The following is a 22,677-nucleotide window of genomic DNA, read 5'->3' on the forward strand; positions in this document are numbered from 1 at the left end:
AAGGCAATGCTCATTATAAGAGAAAACAGGAGAATGAGATATTTCCCTTAAGTGAATTGTTGTTTCAAATTTAATAAATGGGCCATGGGGGAAGGGGATGTCAAACAGCTTCATCACTGTTATATGCTTTGTATACCATCGCATCAGTCAAATGCAAGTTATTTAGGAGAATAATCTGTAGTCCGAGTTGCAAACCATCTATTTCCCTATTTTTCTTTTGTGTGTTTTCTTTTGTATTTATTTAAAAATTCAAAGTATTTTTAAAATGCACTTTCTTTATGTCATATTTCATTCTCTGGAGGATTTACTTTTTATATTTGACTAATCTATCATCTGCCTTTGTACAAAATAATAATCACCCCCACAAAGCTATTAAACATTAGGACAATTCTTGCCAGCCTAATTGTACTCTTTATAATATATTATTTAACATGATTAGTTCAACTCTTTGTGTTGCTGGACTGAGAATTACATAATATATGTTAGAAGGTAATGATTAAGTTCTCACTATAAACAAAAAACACCCACAGTAAACCATCTATTAATTTGGATCATCAGCATCAACAAATGTTCACTTGAATAAAATTGTAAATTATATGTATATGAACTGCTGTCATATGAGGTTAAATAGAAACAGTGGTCACAAAGCTCAAATGGCTATGGATCGATTTGGGGATTCATTAATTGCTGACAATATCATTAGTTTTTTTTTTTTTTTTTTGAGTGGGTCAAAGCACATCAAAAAGCAAAAAGACTGAGTTTTAGATCAAGTGCTCTTGGAATGTTTGAAGAGCCTATTTCCTAGTAGATAGACAGCAGCAAGTACAAATAACCTTAATGGCAAATTTGCTTTAAAAATATTTTTAGCAGATGATCAGAATGGATAGCCACTCTGTCCATGTATTTGAATCTTAATGCTGATGGTGACAATATGAAATCTATATTGAAGTCTATTAGAGCTAAATGCTCCAGTCATTATAAAATATAGCATATGCATATGAACTTATGGTTACAAGCATCAATAATATACATCATTTATTTTCCACAAAAAATACTTTGATGGTCAGAGCCTCATGGGTGTTTCATTTGTTACAATGGGATCTTCCTAGGTAGCCATTAGGGTTGTGTTCATTGGTTCCTTCTTTGCCATGAAGAGAGAAGCCCTGGAAAATGCCAAGACTTAGCTAAATATCCAAGAGCTTCCTCTTCTCTATCTTGTATCTTGAATCCAACTGCCCATACCCTCTGCACCTTCTAGGCCTGGCAATGAATCATCTACTTGAATTCTTTCCCTGTGGAGAAGAAAAGAATCCACCAGTGCACACAAGAAGCACTGTGCAAGGCCACAAAGAAGGAGCTTGCTAATGCCATTAAAGACACCTGGGAGATAACGTGGTGTTTTACGGTGTTATCATAAATTTCTTTACCTTAAGAGTCAGGCAACAGGCAAGCTAGTCGTGTGTGATACTGGATAATCCCTGAATACTCTTCCATCTTGCTTATTAGAAATTAAAACAAAACAAAAAAACACCCATTGTGCTCTAAGGTGCATAGCCAGAGGTATTCAGACTACAGACTATTGTTTTGAGTCATAGAGTTTTTGTCACAGATATTAGCAGTAACATTTTCTCAGGTTCCTGGTAATAAGGATTAGTACATTTTCCAAAGGAACAACACAGCGTCCTTTCAGGTCACCGCTGATTTCAAAAACAAAATTGTGCAAAACAAAAATTGGAATTTCTTGATTCAATGCGTAAAAGGTCAACATCTGCTGATGCTCAAAGATGGGGAATGGGGTGGAGGCGGCCAAATGAGATGTGGAGTGAGCAGGTACAGTCAGAGGTCCATGCAACACACAACTGGCTCCCAGAACAGAAACACACCCCAGCACCAAAGAGCTGCTTTTCTACTCATCCATTTCTGAAACTCTGGCCATGCCAGATCACAAGAGCCCCCATCGTTCCCTCTGCTTTAAAATTTCTCAAGGACAGTTGTCAAGGCCTGAAAGGAGCACATTGGACTACACACATAGACAAGTGCCAAGCACTGAAGCAGAAATGTTAGAGCTGAACATGCTCCTTGGAAAGGTGGCCCCAAGACCACTTTTGTAAGATCACAAAGACAGTGCTGCCATTGTGGGTTTGTGTCAAAATGGATGTCAGTTCTGCTTCTGGTTGTAGAGCAGCTGATTTTCATGGCATTCAACATGTCTAATGCTAAAATATGCTTTTGATGAGTGACCATCATAAGGACCAGTCTTCTTTCCATTTACAGTCCTAACTGAGGTTTCCTCAGTATTTTATTTTTAAACCAGTGAGGTAGTAGTGGCTCTAGGGTTTTTGCCATTGAATATAAAGGGCATGCTGTTAAAAAAAAAAAAAAACTGTGTGAAATTATGTTCTGAAACAGTATCATACATGTTTGTAATGACCATTTCCAACATTGGGTAAGGCTGCACTAATTCAGACAGGAAGAAGAGTTGCAGCCTTAGCCTCTTGCGGTAGCTGGAGATGTTCAAAGCAGTGATGTGAGAAAGGGTTGTCCAGAGAGTGGAGGGAAGATTTCTCTTCAATTGCTTGGATTTCTACTGAGAGATTTCTTTAGGAAGTTTTGGTCATATATATATATATATATATATATATATATATATATATACATATATATATCCCTTTCTTACCAAAGAGAAAACAAAGGACTCCAGAATGAACAGACCACTGTAATTCTGGAGAAAGGAGTGGGCGGTGTGCAAACTGATTGCCTTTAATTTCTCAGGATGATTAATGATCATAAACCCACCTCTTTCAGGCCTTCACAAAACCTACATTTTAATGCATTAAAAGATTTTTTCCCTGGCTCCATGGTGTTTTCCTTGAATTTTAATGAACACACTTAGGATGTTCATGGACTCTCATTCTCTGCTTCTCTCAGTTACATTAGAAATTCAAGCTTGGTCCTACAGAGAGAGTGCAATCTGTTGTTGGTTACTAAATATGAAATAAGACTGTATCTAAGATGAGATGTATTTATCTAAGTAGTTGCTTCTCTGTTCAGGTCTCTGTTCAGGTGGCCTTCATGTATCCAAAGTCATTAGGGAAGTTGGCATGGCCCATCTACAGAAGGGCTGTGCACCGGTCACTATTTTATCTGTGTTCCCAGTCACGTGTACCTAAAACCAGAAGGGAATCAAATTCCCCTAGAAAATGCTATATTGCATCAGAAATGGACGTAAGAAAAGAGCTCTGAGGAGCTGCACAACAAAGCAAAGCTCGCCTAGGTTGGGTTTGGTGATTGTTTTACTTACTACCAATACTGGAAATGCTGGGGATACCTGCAGAGACAAAACAAAACAAAACAGGAAGAACTGTTAGCTACATATCAGGTGACATCTTTAACTTAATGTAAAAGTCTTAGAAATGTGGCACTTGGTGACTCAGATGATCAGAAATTAGTATAGAAAATTTACATAAACTATACGTGTGTATGTATGTATACACACACTGCCACCTTTGGCATTGATTCTCGAACTCTTCAGCTCATCAGAATTGAAAAGTTCATGTCCACCTTCAATCAGGAGTGCAAGGATGCCTAGGGACATCAAAGATTTTGTGCTTATTTGTAAGGTTAACAAATTAATTCTATGTGGTTCGGAGCAGATATGAAGCTAGGGGTTTTGATCCGATCACACTACTGAATATAAGCCATGTGCACTGGGTCTCTTTAAATCTGTTACAAGCTGCATACATTAGCTGCTGAAAATCATTTGACAGTTTATTTGATTAATTTGACATAGTCATCCCTTTTATTCTTCTTTTACTTGTCAGATATGTGGATTAAACTCTGTAATAGAAACTTAATTGAGCAGAATAATTCAAGAATACATTACATTGTTCATATTGATCATGGACTTCACCGATTATTCAGCTGCTCTTTGATTCACAAGTCGTGCTAAGTTAGTGAAACTATTTCAGAGTTTGGCTTGATGTCTTAGAAATGTGGACACACCTTAAGTCTGCATCCACATTATGACTCCTACCAACCAGTATAGTACTCAGGCCAAGTCTGAGCAGCCAGGACATCTAAATCTGAAGGGTGGATCCAACTCCTAAATCCTTACGAACCTTGTAATCTTGGGCAAGTTTCCTATAATCTCAATGTTCCCTTAGTTTCCTATCTCTCTATTTGTTGTAGAAATTATATAAACTGATAGATGGAAAGCATCTATACCATTATTTCGTACGTAGTGTTCTTACAATAGTTACGCTTACTGTCTTAGCTTGCTCATAAAGCAGGTCTGTGGTAAACATTGCTGATTAAATATCAGGGATTTACCTCCTGACACCCAGTTTATAGTTTCTGTATGGGTGACAAGGAGATGTAGATCAGGCAGTCCTGAGTGAGGGGCCTGCATTGCTACTACTGACTAGTTAGGTGATTTTTAGCTGATCCAAGCCTGTTTCCTCATCTGCAAAGTGGCCAGTCAGATCAAATGCATTGGGCTACTGTGATGATTGAACAAGATAATCCTGAAGCATGTCTGACCCAAGGTATGCAACCAGTAAGTAATATCTGTTAATGAGTTGGTCAGTCATGTTCTTCACATCACTGAAATGTGCTCACAGGTGGAAACTGTAAGAACTGTTAAGCTTCTATTTTAGCACCCATTTCCTAACAACTGCCCTCTTCATAACTGAACTGATCACTGTACCTTTTTTTTTCCCTGAGACCTCTAGCTTTGTAGCCTTTAAAAATAAAGCTTTATTTTTCTGTGGTAATGTGAGAAATGGAAGACTATATAATAAAGGGTTATTATTATGTATTTAAAACCCTGGAAAGAGGAAAGGATAGAGTCTTTTCAGTCATCAGGTACACCAAAGATCTCTTTATTTTAGATGCTTGGAGTTTCCTTACTTTGTTATTCTGATTTTTGCATTGTTTGTACATGTGTTTGTGTGTAGAGGAGGCACTTATACTGGCCTTCACATGTAGAAGTGTTCGGTGTCTTCTTCTTATCCTTCCCATCATATATTTTTTAATACAGGGTTTCACATTCAGCTTGAATCTCACAATTTTGGCTAGACAGACTTGCCAGTCGGCCCAGTGATATGTCTGTCTTGCACCTGCCCTCAGTGCTAAGTTTATAAGCATGTGTCATTGGGTCAATCTTTTATGTGGGTACTGGGGATCTGAACTCAGATTCTCAGGCTTGTACAGCGAGCACTTTGGCCGCTGAGCCATGTCCTCGGCCCCTAAATACTTGGAGTTTATAGTAAGTACTTCAGCTTAATTACTTATTTCTGTTCAATCACAATTGGAAAACTAAATGCCCATATTTCAACTCTCTCCGATGAACTGAATTTAAACTGAATGTGATTTCTGCAAAGGATAGCTAGGCTCTGAGCCCAACACTTTAGTCAACTATGTCTACTTCAGTGTAACATTGACTTGGTACTGAACCCTTTTTTTTCCCCATTTTTTGCAAATTCCTCACTGAGTGAGGTGTGATGGCAGCATCATAATTTTAGTCTCAATTGCAGAAGTTCAGAATTTCCTCATGATTGAAAACTCTTCTCTCATGCAAGGCACTGCTTGCTTGTTGCAATCCATCAAAGAGAATGGAAGCTGAGATAGCAGGGAGAGACTCTTCATGTGTCTTCAAACTTCCACAGAGGCAGAGGGCCATGCATAAATGCAAGGTGAACTGCTCTGGGAGTTCCACCAGACACAATAATAAACAAGCTTGCGAGGCAGCTTACCGCAGCCCTTGCTTCTGTAGAATGCTTCAGAAAGATGCAGAAGTGTTTTTGGTTTTGTTCCTTTGGGGCTACAAGTGCAGGAGAACCCTATTCATCTCAAGTTTCCACACAGTGCCAACCATGACTATTCTGAGAGTTTATTTCCCTCATGAAGATGCTATTACCTAATGCTGGATGCTTAGAATTCAGGCTCTTCTTCATTCTGTGCCTTTTTTTTTTTTTTTTTTTTTTTAGGTATTGCCAGATGAGTCATTCTTCATTCCATGTCTGTAAAAATGGTAATTACTCAGAAAAGATTTTGAAACTGCTCATTTGAATAAAAAGTTTTGAAATTGAATATATCTGAACAGTAAGGGATGTCCATTAATTTATTTCCAAGTACTATTTTCTCCTAATGGTTCTTACTTTAATGTCAAAAGCTCCTTACTTTTTGTCTGTGGGCAGCTGAAGAACATTAGTAAACCCAGTGCATCAACTAGAAAGACTACATATAAGCTGTGAGAAATGCTTTAAGAACTCAAGAAAAGAACGCAGGAAGGCCTAGAAGTGGAAAGCTTGTGTCTTCAGGCTCCATAAACTCGAACCCAGGGATTTGATCCCATCTTACAATGGCCAATGCAATCATAAGTGATAGTATGACTCAGATTGTGTTGGAAAAAATTGTCTAGGCACATACATGTTGGCAGTTTTCTTTTTCTTTGTAATGCTCCCTATAATGTGGTAACTTTTGTGTAAAGCATGTTTTACCTTTGAAACTGAGCTCATAAATGTTTTCTTCCATTCTTTCTCCATATCCTCATGTTGGTTGCTCTCTCTACGATCTCATAATTCTTTGTTCAGCCTTCCATGATGGATTTATCCACTGTTCTGCAATTCAATTGTGTTTCTCTGAGAGTACTGATGAAGCAAGTCCACTTCCTTTTCCCTTTTGTGTCCCTCATATTGTCTTGGGACAAAGTATGATACAGAAAAGTTTCACAAGACATCAGTGTATTGGTTCTGGGGACTGGAAATGTGGTTTCATCAGGCTTGGCAAGTGCCACAGGGCTGTTTACAGCCTTCTTTCTACTTTATGTTTTGTGATAAGGTCTCATTGAGTTGTTCAGTCTGATTCACTCCATGCTCCTTGAAGACTGTGGTGATATTTTATTTGTGCACCCCAATAAAGCTTATATGAGCATCAGAGGAAAAAGCCAGCCACTATAGTAAACATAGAAGTCAGGCAATGATAGCACATGCCTTTAGACATAGCATTTGGGAGACAGAGATTCATCCGGATCTCTGTGAGTTCAAGGCCACACTGGGAACAGAGCCAGACATGGTAGCACACACCTTCAATTCCCAGCACTAGTTAACCATAGAGGTCTGGAGGTCTGTGCAGATAGACAGGAAGTGATAGAGCTAGGTGGAAAGAGAAAAGTGATGTAGTTGGGTGGAGAGAGGAAGTGAGATGGCAGGCACAGAAAGGATATAGGTGTGGGTATACAGGAAGTAGGTCTCTTTTGGGCTGAGGACTACCAAGTGGTAAGAACATGGCTGGCTTCTTTCTGCTTCTCTGATCTTTCAGTTTCTCCCCAATATCTAGCTCTGGGCTTTTTATTAATAAGACCATTTAGCAATTCATCTTACAGAAGACCTTTATTGGAGAACCAATATTGTGACGACCCCCCCTCCCCCCGTCTCAGGATTCCAAGTGGTTGTGATCAAAGAGGTAATAGGAAGAAGTATTAAATGTACTGATTCCTCTCACCACTTTGCCATTCATGAAACTCACTGAGTCAAGTCCAACGTTGTGCTCAACTGAAGAATTTGCCTGATATTGAATGTCTGGCCTATTTTCTTTCTAGTTTTTTGTCCATCTCTTTTATTTTAATTACTATTTTGATGCTTTCATTTATATTTCCCCCTAAATTACCTATGGGCAAATACAGGTTTTTTTTTAAGGACACATTAGGAAATTTAAAAATTCTTCTTAATAATAAGCATATCACTTAACGTTTAAAGTTAGATATGAAATTGAACTTCTTTATTTGAAGAACTTGAAATTTAGATGTCATTAGCTTTAATGATGCTCCAGAAAAATAAATCGATGTGGTACATAATAAAAATACACTAACAAAGAAGGAAGTGGGGAACCAGCACAAGCTAATTCTCAAAGGTTGGTAAAGGTTTGAGATCTTACAGAGATTTAACAAATCATCGTATTCAGCCTTTCATTCCACAGAAGTGTCCTAAGGAGCTGCGGGCACCCAAGCTGACCCCTTCATATGCAGCACTAGAGCATGTGACGCCCAGTCTCTATCTAAGCAGTGTAAATGCATCCTGGGAAAAGAAAATGCAGTTGTTCATCCCTTCCTATTCCCAAATGTCTGTTAATCTTTATTATAATGGAATTCTGCTGAAAACCGAGACAAGAACGTAATAGAATTAAATAATGTTATACAGTGATATTTTCTTCATTTTCAAACTGTTTTATTTGGCTAGCTCTTTCTCCATCAAGCAAATAGCTAAAAGGGTATGTAACTAAGCTTAGAGAAGTCAACATGGTGGATATCTCAAAAAAAATAAATAAATAAATACCCAATCTGCAAAAGCAGAGTAAGGCAGTGCTAAAGCTATAACTCCTGTGAGAACCAATGGCAGGCTTGCAGCTTTCCATCATGAGGGAAGCGACATGATAGCTGTGCTTCAGAATGTAAGTAAAAATTACCACTGTTGTGATAGATGATTTGAAAAACCCATGGAGTAGGGGAGTAGATCATCCCCAGTCAGACTGCAGCCACTGGGAACACTTAGTCCTAAAATGCCATAAAGAAGAGGTCAGGAATGGTACAAAAATATTCTGCAGACTCATTCATATTCCAGAATAATTGCTTCAGTGTCTTCCAGTCTGAATTGCTAGTCCAAGCTGTTGTTACTAGGAAGTGTGGGGTGTTGTCTCCCAGGAACTTAAAAGTGAGGGAAATTACATTGCCATCACAAAATGACACTCTAGAATTCTCGTGTAAATTATCCAAATTGAGAGTCAATGTCACCTTCCTGTCACAGGAGGGCCCTGGGAATAAAGTATACAGGGCAGGCATGACAGAAGTGATATTAACCTGACTTCCTGTATTAATGTATCTGAAAAATGGGAGAATAAACTCATTAAAGGTGGGAAACCTAGGAAAACAAATCACTTGAAAGGCAGTGTGGCATTATGGTGTCATTGCTGCCTCAGGAAGAAAGGTGGCAACCTGGATACCCTCCGACTCCCCTTCCTCTTTGAAGGAAGACTGCCTCTGGTGGGATGTGGATGTCAGGATGTTGCAGCCATTTAACTTTCCTGCTCCTGAGCTTACAAAGCAGACTTTGGAATATTATCTGACGCAACATGCAGCCTTAATTGCAGGAAAGAGGATATAAGGCTTTGAGTATTTTTACCGGTCATAAGATTTTGAGTATTTTTAATGTCATAGCAGTTATTTTGTAGTATGGGTAACAACGTGGTATTTGACCACAATTTATATTTCCATATAGCTATCTTCAAGGGGATCCTACTGATCCTGTGTTAGCTCCCAGTGTGAATACAATAATAATAGCAACTAAATTCAGTGTGGTATGTCCCCAGCACTCTCTTACATATATTAGTTAATTTAATTTTTATGTCAGCTCTATGAATAGTCAAGATAATTTTACAGATGGAGAAAATATAAATAGAAGAGGATGTGTCACTTGCCCAAGATCAACCTAGTTAACTGACAAGAAACCTGAATTTTGAACTCAGAACTAGTTTTGTAATTCTAGACCATAACCATCACATTATAGTCATTCTATTTATTACAGACTGAAATCTCTTATCTACCATTCTCAAATTTAAACAGAAAATGTGAAAGTGGAAAGCTTTTCCCAAAGTACTCCTGAAGCACAAGTAATGTGATATAAAGTAATTTGGAGGGAAAGCCAGTAACTATTATGTATTGTCTTCTCTTATTCCCTTGGTGAGAATAATCATATAAAATGCTTGATTGAGTAAGGCTGTTGATATTCTTCCTTGAGTACTATAACAACATAATGTATGGGTACTGTCTTATCATTCAAAATTCCTGAAAGTGTTACATTCAAACCCCATGAGCTTCAGATAAGAGCATACAGGCTGGAGCTTGTGAAAAGTTTGGAATTCTACTTGTATATTTGGGTTTAGAAGTTTGTTGATGCATAGTTGGCCCTGCACATTTCGTACCCTGGTGACTGAATAGGGATTCTCAGCTTCAAGGGCTGGAGGTCAATGTCTAGAAGTGGTCCAGTAATCCAGACATGGAATTCTGCTCAGGGAGGCTTGTGAAAATCAGCCTGCCAGCATGCTATTTCTAGACGGTTTCATGGGTAGTGAGAACCAAAGAGCCTGTTTTACTACTGGATTTTCTCCAAGATCTCAGATGGTCTCTCTCTGCTGGAAACTGAAGACTCTGGTGTTAGAGCTGATGGACTGTGAAGGCTACATATTCCAGAAGACATAAGAAGATAGATGCAAAGCCAATCTAGCCATGCATACATTAAAGGATTATTTAGGATTACTCAATCATTTACCAAAATAACTGTTCCATAAACACTTAAAAGGACCAAGAATAAAGCATAGCCATGCTATCAAATGGCTAATGTTTCAGCTCCTGTAGCTAGGCAGAGCTGAGTTTAAATCTGGCTTTTACATACATTAGCTGTGATATCTTAGGAAATCTTGCTCATTCTCTGTACCTGTGTTTCCCCATATTTCAAATGGAATAATCGTAGTTCACACCAAATAGAGATATTGTGGGGAATAAAGTCTGTAATATATATAAAGCTTTTAATGAAGTGCAAAAGCCTAAGAAAGCAGCAATAGCTCTTGTTTTAACAGTTTTTGTTAGAGAAAATCAAGCAGTTCCATTAAGTCTAGACACACTATCAAAAATTAGAGTGAGGGAGAAAGAAAGGAATAGATAGTTTTCACAGGAGAATTTAGGCAGGCTTCAATGATGAGTTAGCTTGAGGCAGAGTCTTGAAGAAATGAATAGAATTTCAATAAAGAGAGAAGAGAAAGTACTCTTGGAGAAAGACATGAATTTTCTATGGTGTTGTGATCTGTACGGACTACTGGTAATGTTGTTCTGTACTCACTAAAAAGACTGGAATTAGAATTGGTTGATGACTGCTAAACCAAGAACTAAAATCATGGGATAGATTGGGATGCTAAAGGGGGCAGGATGCAGAGGGATAATAGACAGGGCTTGGGAATGATGAACAGGTTCAGGGGAGACAGTTTCAAGAACAGGAAATAACGATTAGAGTTCTGAAGAGCCACAAGACTTAGAGAAGAGTCTCTTGTTTGAATGAATGTCAAAGGGGAGCTCAAATCCAAGTGGAGACAGAGACGGCCACTCGGATAACCTGAGGAGCAAACATGTGAAATGTATAGTCATTAGAGGAAAGATAAACCCTGGTTTAAGTTTCCCTCCCACCTGCACAGTGTGTAAAACCTGAATCATAAGAATCATAACCATATGCTTCCATACTTGAAAATTTAAAACCACAGCATCAGCTTGCAAGATTGGTGTGAGTCTAGAAGGGACTAATGCATTTCAAATGCTTAGGAAACTGACTGGATAATGATGCATCCATGTGTACATCTGGGACTATAGAAACTGGTCAATGCAAATTTAATATCAGGGAAAATAATAGAATAGTCATCAAATTACTTCCCATTACTCATAGGAGTAGGGGATATTGTACAACAATTCAAGTTGGATATACAAACACACAAATAATGCCAGCATCAGATCAATTTAATTTTCCTTCCTTGAAGAATATTAGGCCAGGTCTTTTAGAGAAAGGTAAAAATATAGAATACAACTGAATTGACTGTGCTTTCATCTGTGTCCATGGTGTTCTTAAGCCCACACTGCAAGAAATTGTTCAGATCAGTATGCCCTACAAGAGTAGAAAGCTATTGGATATTCAACCAAATAAAAAGTTTGGGAAATACTGAGTCAAATAGAGTACTTTGTGGCAGAACTTCTCAAATATTTCAAATAATGGGATGTGAATATGCAAAAGTTAGCATAATGTAATTTTCTAATTCTTTTGTCATAGAATTTAAAAAGATTGTGTGTGTTTTTGTGTGTGGTGTGTGTAGGCAGGTGTTCACATGTATAAATTGGATAGATACTTGCCATGTTGCATGTGTAGAGGTCAGAAGGTCGCCTTAGGTGTCAGTAGTTGCCTCCCACCTTGTTTGAGAGAGGATTTCTTGTTGTTTGCTGCTTCACATCCTTGGCTATTTGGTTCATGAGCTTTTACAGCAGTGGTTGTCAACCTTCCTAATGCTACAAACCTTTAATACAGTTCTTCATGTTGTGGTGATGCCCAACCATAAAATTATTTTTATTGCTACTTCATAACAGTAATTTTGCTAATGTTATGAATAGTAATGTGTGTTCTGATGGTCTCAGGTGATCCCTGTGGAAAAGTCCATTGACCCTAGAGGGGTTGCAACCCATAGGTCAAGAACCACCATTCTACAGTCTTCTATCTCCACCTCTCATCTCCACATAGGAATTCTGGGATTATAGATGTTCACTACTATATCTGGCTTTCAGTTGTAATACAAATTACTAAACAGTCTTATTAATAAAAAAAATAGGAGCCTGATATTGGGGTGAAAGCTGAGAGATCAGAAGAACAGAACAAGCCACAGCCACAAATTCTTACCCTAGGAAATCCTCAGCCTAAGAGAGAGCCACTTCCTGTATACTCATGCCTATATCTAATCTGTCCCTACCATCTCACTTCCTCTCTCTGCCTGGCTATATCATTTACTCTTTCTGCCCAGCTCTGTCACTTCCTGTCTGTCTGTACAGCCCTCCAGAACTTTATGGTTAACTAGTGTTGAAATAAAGGTGTGTGTCACCATGCCTAGCTCTGTTACCAGTGTGGTCTTGAACTCACAGAGATCTGGATGGATCTCTGCCTCTTGAATGCTAGGATTAGAGGCATGTGCTACCATTATCTGACTTCTATGTTTAATATAGTGGCTGGCTTTTCCCTCTGATCTCCATGCAAGCTTTATTTATTAGAGCACAAATGAAATATTACCATATTCAGTGGGTTCTGTATATCATAACTCAGGTCCTCATACTTGCATATAAATTGTGTTACCCATTGAGCCATCTACTAGGTCTGTTATAGAGTTTTTCTAAGGACAGAAGAACACACTTTGAGAAACAGATGTTGAGACATTACATTTTGTTGTAAATACAACTTTTACAGGGAGATTATTAAGTTGCATGTAGAAAAATATCATGCTTATGTTGCATATACCACAGGGGTAAGAGTTTGGGGATTGCTACTGAATACCTTTATTCATGATCTGGACAATAGGAATCAAGAGAATCATGGTTAGGCATTATGTTGGACAGAGCATCTCTCTACTTGGAAAATAAAAATGAAATTCAAAGGGTATACTATTTATTAAAAATAGGATAAAGATCATTAGAGAGACAAAAAGATGCTTTTTCTATAAAACAAGTTTTTTAGGAGAAAAGACAAAGATCTTTATGAACATGCATATGACTTTAAAAACACTGGATCTTAAATACATGCACAATGGAAAAAATATCATCAGAGAAGTTCTTACTTGGCATTGTTCAAGTTTATCATAGTAAAAAAGCTCAGAGTAGTATGATATATCCAGAAGACTAGGGTGATTTATTTTTTAATGTTGGTATTCTATACACTTCTTCCTTGGGGCTGTATGTATCATGAGAAAGAGGCTTTGAGTTGCTCTAAAATGCAATAACTTCAAAGCTCAGGAACTTGAAGCAAGGTCCTAGTTTGAGTTGTTCCTAAATGGTAATGCAAGTGTCTTTGAAGTGGATCTTATAATGAAAATGTCCTGCCTTTCTAGCTCAAGCTTGTGCAGGTATACAGAATCTGACATTTTTCCTACCTATTTGTGATTCTAAGTGTAGAGATTATGCATCTCCAGGCCACCAAAGTGGATGCTGAAGGTTTCAATCTCTTCTTTTTCATTCCAATGACTTGAAGTGTGTTATGGAGATGTGACCTCCTAAGAGTGCCTCTTAGACAGTTGACTCACAATGTATGGAATAAAGTCATGTGAGGGTGTGTGTCACAATGTATGGAATAAAGTCATGTGTAAGTGCATGTGCTAACATATGAATGCATGTGAGAACAAGCAATATGTATGGAGAACCATGAAAGTACAGGAGGTTCTGGAAAAGAAAATGAAATTCAAAGAACCTTTTTTAAAAATAATATTTTATAAAAAATAGAATGGAGATCATTAAGGAGACAAGAAAGATTCCTTTTTTATAAGCTTTCTATAAGAAGAGAAGAGCTTGGTACTTGGTTGAAGAACCATAGTCATTAACTGGAGGACTTCTAAGACAGGTATCCAAGTAAATGACATGGAAACATTTTCACATGAAGATGTTATATGTGTTGGAAGATTGTTAACCTGGAATAAATAAACCCAAGACAAAGGGAGTTGTTATAACATTTAGAAAGATATGAAGGGTTAAGATTAGGAGACATCCAACATTGAAGTTAAGAAATAAATTACATTAACAAAGCTATCTTACATAGGGCAAGACTGTCTTCTACAAAAGAATCTTAAATAAAATTATTTTGTACATTTTGTGAAGGTGTTATGCAAAGCATATTTTGTGAATTAGCTTCTTAATCTTCTGAAAATTGCTGTGAAGGAAGAACCACTATCTTCACACCAAGAATAGGAAACAGGATGTTGGAGAGGGCAGATTATTAGAAAATAGAAGAATGTGGATTTGGTCTTGTAACACACTGCCAAATTGTGAAAGTGTTTATTACCATTGTTGGGTTGGTTTTTTTTTTTTTTTTTTTTTTTTTTTTTTTTTGTTGTTTTTGAGACAGGATTTCTCTGTGTAGCTTTGTACCTTTCCTGGAACTCACTCTGTAGCCCAGGCTGGCCTCGAACTCACAGAGATCCACCTACCTCTGCCTCCCGAGTGCTGAGATTAAAGGCATGTGCCACCACCACCACCCCAGTGGGTATTTTAATTACAGCCTGAAATGTTAGGAAATATTTTGATTTCAAGAATTTTTGGTATAATTTCTAAAGTCTTTTGTGAAGATTTTGCTCTACTGATGGAAAATTGAATTGACCCCTTAGCCACTGTTAGCCATTTGGTCTATATGTCATTTTGCTACTTAAACACAGATGTGAAAGAATTCCAGTAGTCCATAGAAGGCCAATTAAAAACAGGAGAGGGTATAGTTGAACAACCAGGGCTATAGGGTAAATCAAAGGAAGTTATGGTCGCTTGGCCAGGACTAACGTGGTGGTATTTAATATGCAAAGGGATAAGGGAGTTAAAAAATAAATGATCCCCTGGAGAATATAGCGAGAAACTCATTTCAGGGAGGGAGCTTCTCAGAATCAAAACCTTCTTAGAGAAAATATTATGAAAAACCAATTATTTGAGGCACAGGGAGTAGAACAGGTAGAATGGGGTGGTGTAGCGTGAAACTAATGTCTTTAATAGTAGACATTTTGCCCACTGTCCTCCCAGTGACTTTGGCAAGGTCTGACCCTAAGCATGAACCAGAATGCTAGAAAGTATGTGTGAACTTGGCCCTTTTCATACTCTCCCATTAAAGAATCATTAGGACCTAAAGGTAAAATCTGAGCCATTTTCACTTAGGGAGAGCCTTAAACTAAGTTTGACACCTATGATGATAGGCGTTCACAGGTAGCCAGATATACAAGACTGCAACAGATAACCTCAGGAGATCCCTTCCAAAGTCAGGAGTCCATCGCTTTCAATGACCACAGAATGCTCAGAGTCCCCATTAATAAATCACCTAGAAAAAACCCCAGCATTTCTGATTAACAGAGCTTTGATATATTAATTTTAGTAGTGAGAAGTCAGTTTCTCCTTTAACACAAAGAGAACTGAACATTCTTACAAAGGGATTCTTTTTAACCTCTGGGAGCACTCTTCTGCTTCATAGAAATTTATCCTAATTTCCTGTCCCTACACTTCATAGCTTGTTACCTGGTCCATTACTCTGACATGTAACTTGATAAAGCTTGGGTTCTTTTGATATTGAATTTCAGCTCTGGCTTCTCCCAGCTGCTGCTTTGAAGTACCAGATAACATTCTTTGCCTTGCATGGAGTCCGTGGCTTGCTGTTCAACTTCTCATTGTCCTGTGGCTCTTCTGACTTCTTGCTGTGTGGTTCTATGCTAACCTTGCCCTTTCTCTGCTTTTTGAAGAGGGCAAACCTTAGGCTTTTCCAGGTGGCTAATCTGTCCATCCACAGAATCGTGCAGATTATTCAGGGAATCGTTCCTTTTCACCTTAAGCATGTTAAGTTTTGGTCTTTACATATCTAGGGATGTCTTAATGGTGCATTTCATGTGGCCTCTGTGAATACAGATACTGCCTATGCTCTTTCACAGACAAAAGCCTCTTTTCTTCATGTGGCACCCTGAGTTTACAGTCATGCTTTTCAATCCAAAGGCATCCCTTCCTGAAAGAATCCAAAGCAGTCATGGCTCAGTGTCTGGCGTTTGGGAAAAGCCACCTATCTCACTAGACAACATTATGGGCTACCTAGAATTGGAGGGTCCAACCTTCACTGGGCAAAGCAACTTTTGGCTTGCTCACTGTGAGAAATAGAAATGGAACTGTCAATACCCAAAGATTTCTGGAACTTGTTTATGTCTAGTCAGTATTGAGAATTTTCATGGCCTATGCTATTTTAATAGGCTATTAATTTGGGAAGGAAAAAAAAAACAACTCCTGTTTCACCTATTTAGAACAAAATTACCCCTGTGATTTTAAAGAACTATTTTGTAACACAGTGGGAAGGTTAGGTGACTGACTCTAGCAGGTGATTACTGTGTTAACACATGCTTACAAATGGTGAAATCAGGAGTGACTCTTCTGCTGCATTTTGAAGAGGAAAGAAGCAAAATCATAATTGTAAGTGGAACCAAGGAAGAAACAGTTCATCATGCAAGGAACATGTTGCAACAGAGCAAAGTTACTCACAGGTGTTTGCTGTGCCTTTAGGGATAGGGAGGTATGAGCCTGGACTCCAAGGCCGGCCCTGATAATTCTTCTTGCATTTCCCACAGTCTGGACCTGTCGTGTTGTGCTCACATTCACATGTCAGTTTACTGTTGTCATACACACACACAGTGGCATGCAGGTTGCACTTGCACCTAGGCAGAGGAGAGACAAAGAGTTCTCTGTCAGTCAAGTTGGTCTTAGTAGTCTAGCTAGTAGGGCTCATGGTTAGCTCTCAAACCATGCAGCATTTTTTGTGCTATACAGAAACAAGTGGTGAAACACATGGAGATTCAGGCTTAGCCCTAAGGATCTCTTCAACAAAGGTCTTTTGGAGAAGGGTTTGTTGAGATGTACTCATCTTCCCTCTCCATTCTGAGGAAGCCTAATACTAGTCTGTTCTACATGGGCCTGAAGCTCTCCCTGGACAGCAGCGCTCCTAAAGACTTTCTTCCAAAGCCATCCAAAATACTGTCTCCAGTGGATGGCTAATCTGTGATAGCAGAAGTCTGACAATGTCACCAGTTTCTCTGACTTTAAAGAAAGATGCTGTCTTTTTTCATATCATTACGACACTTCTCATTTGTTGTAAAAAACCATGACAACCATTAAAACAATTTGCTACTCAGTATTTTTCTAAGGACTCAGCAGCTTATGATCAGGCTTTCTCATTCCGGGACTAAATAATCACAGGAACTTTTGCCTCAAGTCCTCCCCCTGGCCCTAGGGGAGGTGAGATAGCAATCTTTATACTTCCCAACATATAGCAAGAGGTGCTTAGAATCCTAGAAAATACAGAATGAACAAACAAACAATCATGTATGTATGTGACAGTGATTTAAGGCCATTAGCTGTGACATTTGAACTGTGACATATTAGAGGCAACAATGGAACACATGATTTCCCTAACCCATGCCTTGATTCAAAGGCTTTGACTGAAACTGTGAAGGCTAACTTGCTATTTGCCAAGGCAGCAGGTAATAAAGTGTTTCACATCCTTTTCAGGCCATGTCCTCTGGAAAGGTAAAACCTACATTGACAGAATGACCATGAATAGGAATGTGCCCACACAGAGCAGAATGACCATGAATAGAGATGTGTGCCCACACAGACAGGGCCAGGGATAAAATACCAACATACGTCAGACTCAGAAACTGAAATGTCACCTGTGTGTAGGTGTGTTAAAATGAGAATCTTCTGTGAACTAGGTAAGAATAACAAAACCCAAGTTTCATAATAACAAATACTGTGGTGTTTTGTGTATTTTCTTTGGAGGAAGATGTCATAAACCGGAAAAAAAATAACAGAACACTTTTTCATAGGTGGGAAATGGAACTGTTTATTGTTATTTCTACAGTGTCTGCATGACAATGGCTATTCTCGCTTGATGCAAATGGGCTCATATTCATGACAAGGAAGAAAACAAATGGGTATGGCTATGACCTAGAGATCCTTGGCTCTCTTCTATGAAGGTGTGGTTCCTGAAGCAATGGCCATTCAGTCAAATCTCTCTGGGAAGCCCAGGCCTCAGCTTCCTAATGGCTTTCATAGAATGAATAATACTTCTAGCTACACTTCTTCCTCTGTGTACCTATTATTTATAATAAGATGGAATGGTCACATTAAAATAATAGAAATCAAACTTAAATATATAAATAACATCTTTAGAGATTTATATTTTCACCATCTGCCTAAAGGGAAGGAGAAAAATAATTTCTTTAAACAGATAGTGTTTAATTGTGAACTAGGCCCTAGAACAATCTCCAATGCGCAGGCAGTTGTGTGTGCAAGTGTATTTTATTAAGAGATCTTCTTTCCTGCCATTAGCACCTTTATTTATGGATGTGCTTATACATATGGAAGATGTTTGAAACCCAAGTGAGAGAAGCAGCAGATCCTCCTGATTTAACATCCTATCTGGTGTTAAAAATTTCAAATGAGGAAATGAACAGTGTGACCCTAAAGAATATGCTTGCTTCACATTTGAAGACTGAGAATGCAAACACTCAGTGGGAACTGGATTATCTATCCAGCAACTTTTAGTGTGTGCATCCTCATCATTCTTCTTTGAGGTCCAGGCAATTTCCATTCTAAAGACATTATGTTAGCTGAGAAAGATATTCTCTGAATAACAAAAGGAGGTAAAAGGAGAATAGATAAATTGTTGCTACTATTTTTTCTTAGATTTCTGGCAGTAAAAGACTCACTCTCACCCATCTAAAAGCTTTTTATTGAGGGTTCAACTCAGTACATAACCCTTAACCAAAACTCATATACATCTCCAGTATTACTTTTCTGATTAATTAAGTTACTTCCATGTGTTGGCTTGAAAATTATTACTTAAGGTTTTAGTATTTTTTTTTAATTGTTAACTGAATATATGATCCTTTTATCCTCTGGAATAAGTAGTGTCTACCTTGTACCTGGCCTTCTCCAGCTACTTCCCTGTCTTAGTTATGAGTTTCTGTTGCTGTGAGAAAACACCATGACAAAAAAAAAAAAAAAAAAAAAAAAAAAAAAAAAAAAAAAAAAAAAAAAAAAACCTTAGGGAAGAAAGTGTTTATTTCATTTTACAGCTTATAATCCAATATCCAGGGAACTCAAGGCAGGAACTTTAGCAGGGAAGAAATCTGGATGCAAAAACTGAAGTAGAAGCCATGGAGGATCTCTGCTGATTGGTTTTGCACCTCCTAACTTCTCCAGTTTGCTTTTTATACATACCCCAAGGCCACCTGCTCAGGAGTGGCATCACTGAGAGTGACCTAGGTCCTCCCACATCAATCATTACTCAAGAAAATGCCTCATAGACTTGCCTACAAGACAATTTCATGGAGATATTTTCTCAATTGGGATTCCCTCTTTCTAGAAAACTAGCTTGTGCCAAGTGGGTAAAAACAAAACAAAACAATGAACCTAACCAGGACACTCCTTCAGTGTCTGTGATGTTTGTTTACTTGTATCTTTATTAACTCACCTCCTGCTCACTCCTTCTAAGAAGCTAGCTTCTCTTGTCAAAATCACCCATGTCTTCTTTACTGAAAACCCAATGGCTATTCTCAACTTACCTTGACTTCTTCAGATGTGTTGACTATGATCCACTTATTTTACTTGCTAGCTGTCCCTACTGTATGCCTAAGCTCATTTTCAGGACTCTGTTTGCTTTGGACAGGCTGTTCCTTTGGGTTCTAACTTAACATCATCAGCCTTGGACACTTGTCTAGATTTTTTTCCTTCATTTTCTTCTGTGTTCCTAAGTTTTCTTGAGTTACAGACTTTAATGGCCAATTTACATTATCGTCCTCATTAACCCTCAAATGTAAAAGTTACCTTGAAAATATGAAAACATTTCAGGAGACTTGGATTCTCTATGTCCTATGGGGGGAGGGTCTACAGAAGCCCCGTGCTCTATTATCAGCAGGTAAGAATTTGTGATAAATATGTTGAGAAGCTCTCTGTATCCTCATCACAGGTCTCTCTCCCTCTGGCCTCAGACGTATTTACCAAAATGCCTTGTGGACATAAGTTTGAAAGGTCCCAAACCAATCTTCTTGACTTTCCTCACCCACCCACACCTCTTTCTGAGTTTTTTTTCTCCCTCAGGAAGTATTGTTTTTTTTTTTTTTTTTTTTTTCAACTGGACCTCCTTCATCTCAGTTAACCAAAGATATTCTTCTCTATTGCTTTCATGCTCCACCTAGCTGGTCATCATTCCATATACCACCAAGTCTTCAGATTAATGCTCCTTCAGTATTGCTCCATCCATAGTTTTAGCAGAGATTATGTCCTTGGTGATGGCTGTCACTGTATGTGACTTAGACATTTACAAAAACTTCTAAATAGAAGTGAATGCTGCAGTTACACTTCTTTCTGCCCAACCCCAATACTAAGTTTTAACCAGTCTCTTACTCAAATATCTTTAGGTCATTTCTGGCTTAGAACTTTTGTAAGATTTTGTATTATTATCAGAGCAGAGTCTAAGCTCTATGGTATGCCTTCAACTCCCTCTACAATTTACCTCTTTTCTCTTTTCCAGCTTTGTTGTTAAAACTTCTCTTTCCTTGGTTTTTTGAACTTATACTCATGTACTCTTAGAAGTTATTTTTTCTTCCTTCACCATTTCATTCTCCATCCCATATCTCTTCCATCTGGATAATTCTTCCTTTTAGGTGTGAACTTTGGAAACTCAGTGCCTGGTTCTTTGTTGATATTCAAATACCATTTGTCAGTCAACTAACTAAATGCCTTTTCTATCCTGTAAAATGCTGATCTTCTGTTTATCTATATGAAGCCCATGATCTCTCTGCAACAGATACAGGTTGTATTTCTGTTGCTTTTCTGTTCGTGCCCCCACTGAGAGGCAGCACTCATGTCTGCCTATTTATTGTAAGAAGTTCAGCATATAGCAACTTGCTTGACACATCATAGGTGCCCAAATGTATTAGATGATTAAACAAGTAACTAGAAAATGAATAACCTCCCTAAAGGCAGGAACTCCACATGCATGTCATACAGTGTATAGCATAGCAATGGATTAATAGTAGAGTTAGTAGGCACTGGACCCAATCAAGCACTCTATGATGTATGTTAAAAACTGCCACATACTTTGTTATAAGTTTTCACAAAACACACTCCCTATTTAGCAAAGAGAATTCTATCAAATTGGTGAGATCTTATAAACTCAATTTAATTTAATTTAAACTATTGAGGATTTGCCAGATGACTGAAATTGAACCTAGGAGCTCTCCTATAATGATCCCTAAAGATCTAGGAAAATGACACAGCTCAAGGAAGAGGAAAAACAGCATGGTATATAGCATTCTCATTGTAGAGCCTGCATTTTTTTTTATCTTCAAGTCCTTGTGCTGAGATGGCTACCCCAGTTTAGCTGGAGCTTGATGGAGCCTTGTTTTGACACTGGATAACACTTATATGTCCCCAGAAGTAAATCTGCTGACCCTGGGTGGATTTCTAGCTGTTCTTGCTAGTCCTTGAAATGGTGACGTGCAAGGGCCAAGTATTGAAAGTGCACACTGTGGCACCATGGCTTTGCCTTGTATTTGGAAATAGCTCCCTTTCCCTTTCCACAGCTCACTTTATTCTCATCACTCCCATTCCAATCAGAAGCTAAAATCCTTTATTTAGAGCCCTTGCCAACCAGACTGACTTTTCCTCTAATGGTAAATAAATAAATAAAAGTGAATTTTAGTGTTGAGAGATTGCTCTCAATTCTTGGTGTCACGACTTCTGGCCTTATTATAGATGGAGGGCAAATTTCCAAATCCATCCCACTTGTCTCTGACAAACTCGTTGTTCATCCAGTTCCCACATCTACTGTCACAGGCAGGAGAGGAACTGTACATGTGGAGATCTGTCTTTGATAATAGTCACGTATCTGATGCTCCAATATGTGCTATTCACTGGAGTTGTTTACATATAGAGAGTGCATATAAACATGCTGTAGATAGAACTAATTGACTTGCATTTACCTTGAAGATCTATTTGTGTGCAGTGACAAGTACTAGCCATTGTCAAATGAGAGCTACTCTTTCTGACTTTTAAACAAAAATAACCTCTATTCTGTGCTCCAAACTTAATGAACACCAGCGTGTTCTCACTTTCAACCAGGTCTGTACTTCCTGTATTTTAGTGACCAGCTGTCATGAGTCAATTTAATCTTGCTTATAAAATCGCTCCAATGTTTAGTTCTGTGCCACCTGCCAGTAGGTATGAAAAACCCATGCAGTCTGCCCGGTTTTTCTTTATAACTTAATATATCTATTCTGGGCCAGAATTTCCTGCCAGCCAGAGGTCTGTATAGTCTATTAGAAATG

At 38.3% G+C, this 22,677-nt stretch overlaps 1 protein-coding gene across 1 annotated transcript in view; it reads right to left on the reverse strand.

Annotated features, from left to right (window-relative positions):
* The window catches only part of Ntng1 (netrin G1), a 334,636-nt gene that overhangs the window by 71,078 nt on the left and 240,881 nt on the right, over nucleotides 1–22,677 (reverse strand). The window contains 2 exon segments of the mRNA XM_028879321.2: nucleotides 3,302–3,328; nucleotides 16,829–17,001. Of these exon segments, the coding sequence (XP_028735154.1) occupies nucleotides 3,302–3,328; nucleotides 16,829–17,001 (200 nt within the window).

Source organism: Peromyscus leucopus, chromosome 6, assembly GCF_004664715.2.
Source record: "Peromyscus leucopus breed LL Stock chromosome 6, UCI_PerLeu_2.1, whole genome shotgun sequence".
Lineage (NCBI taxonomy): Eukaryota > Metazoa > Chordata > Mammalia > Rodentia > Cricetidae > Peromyscus > Peromyscus leucopus.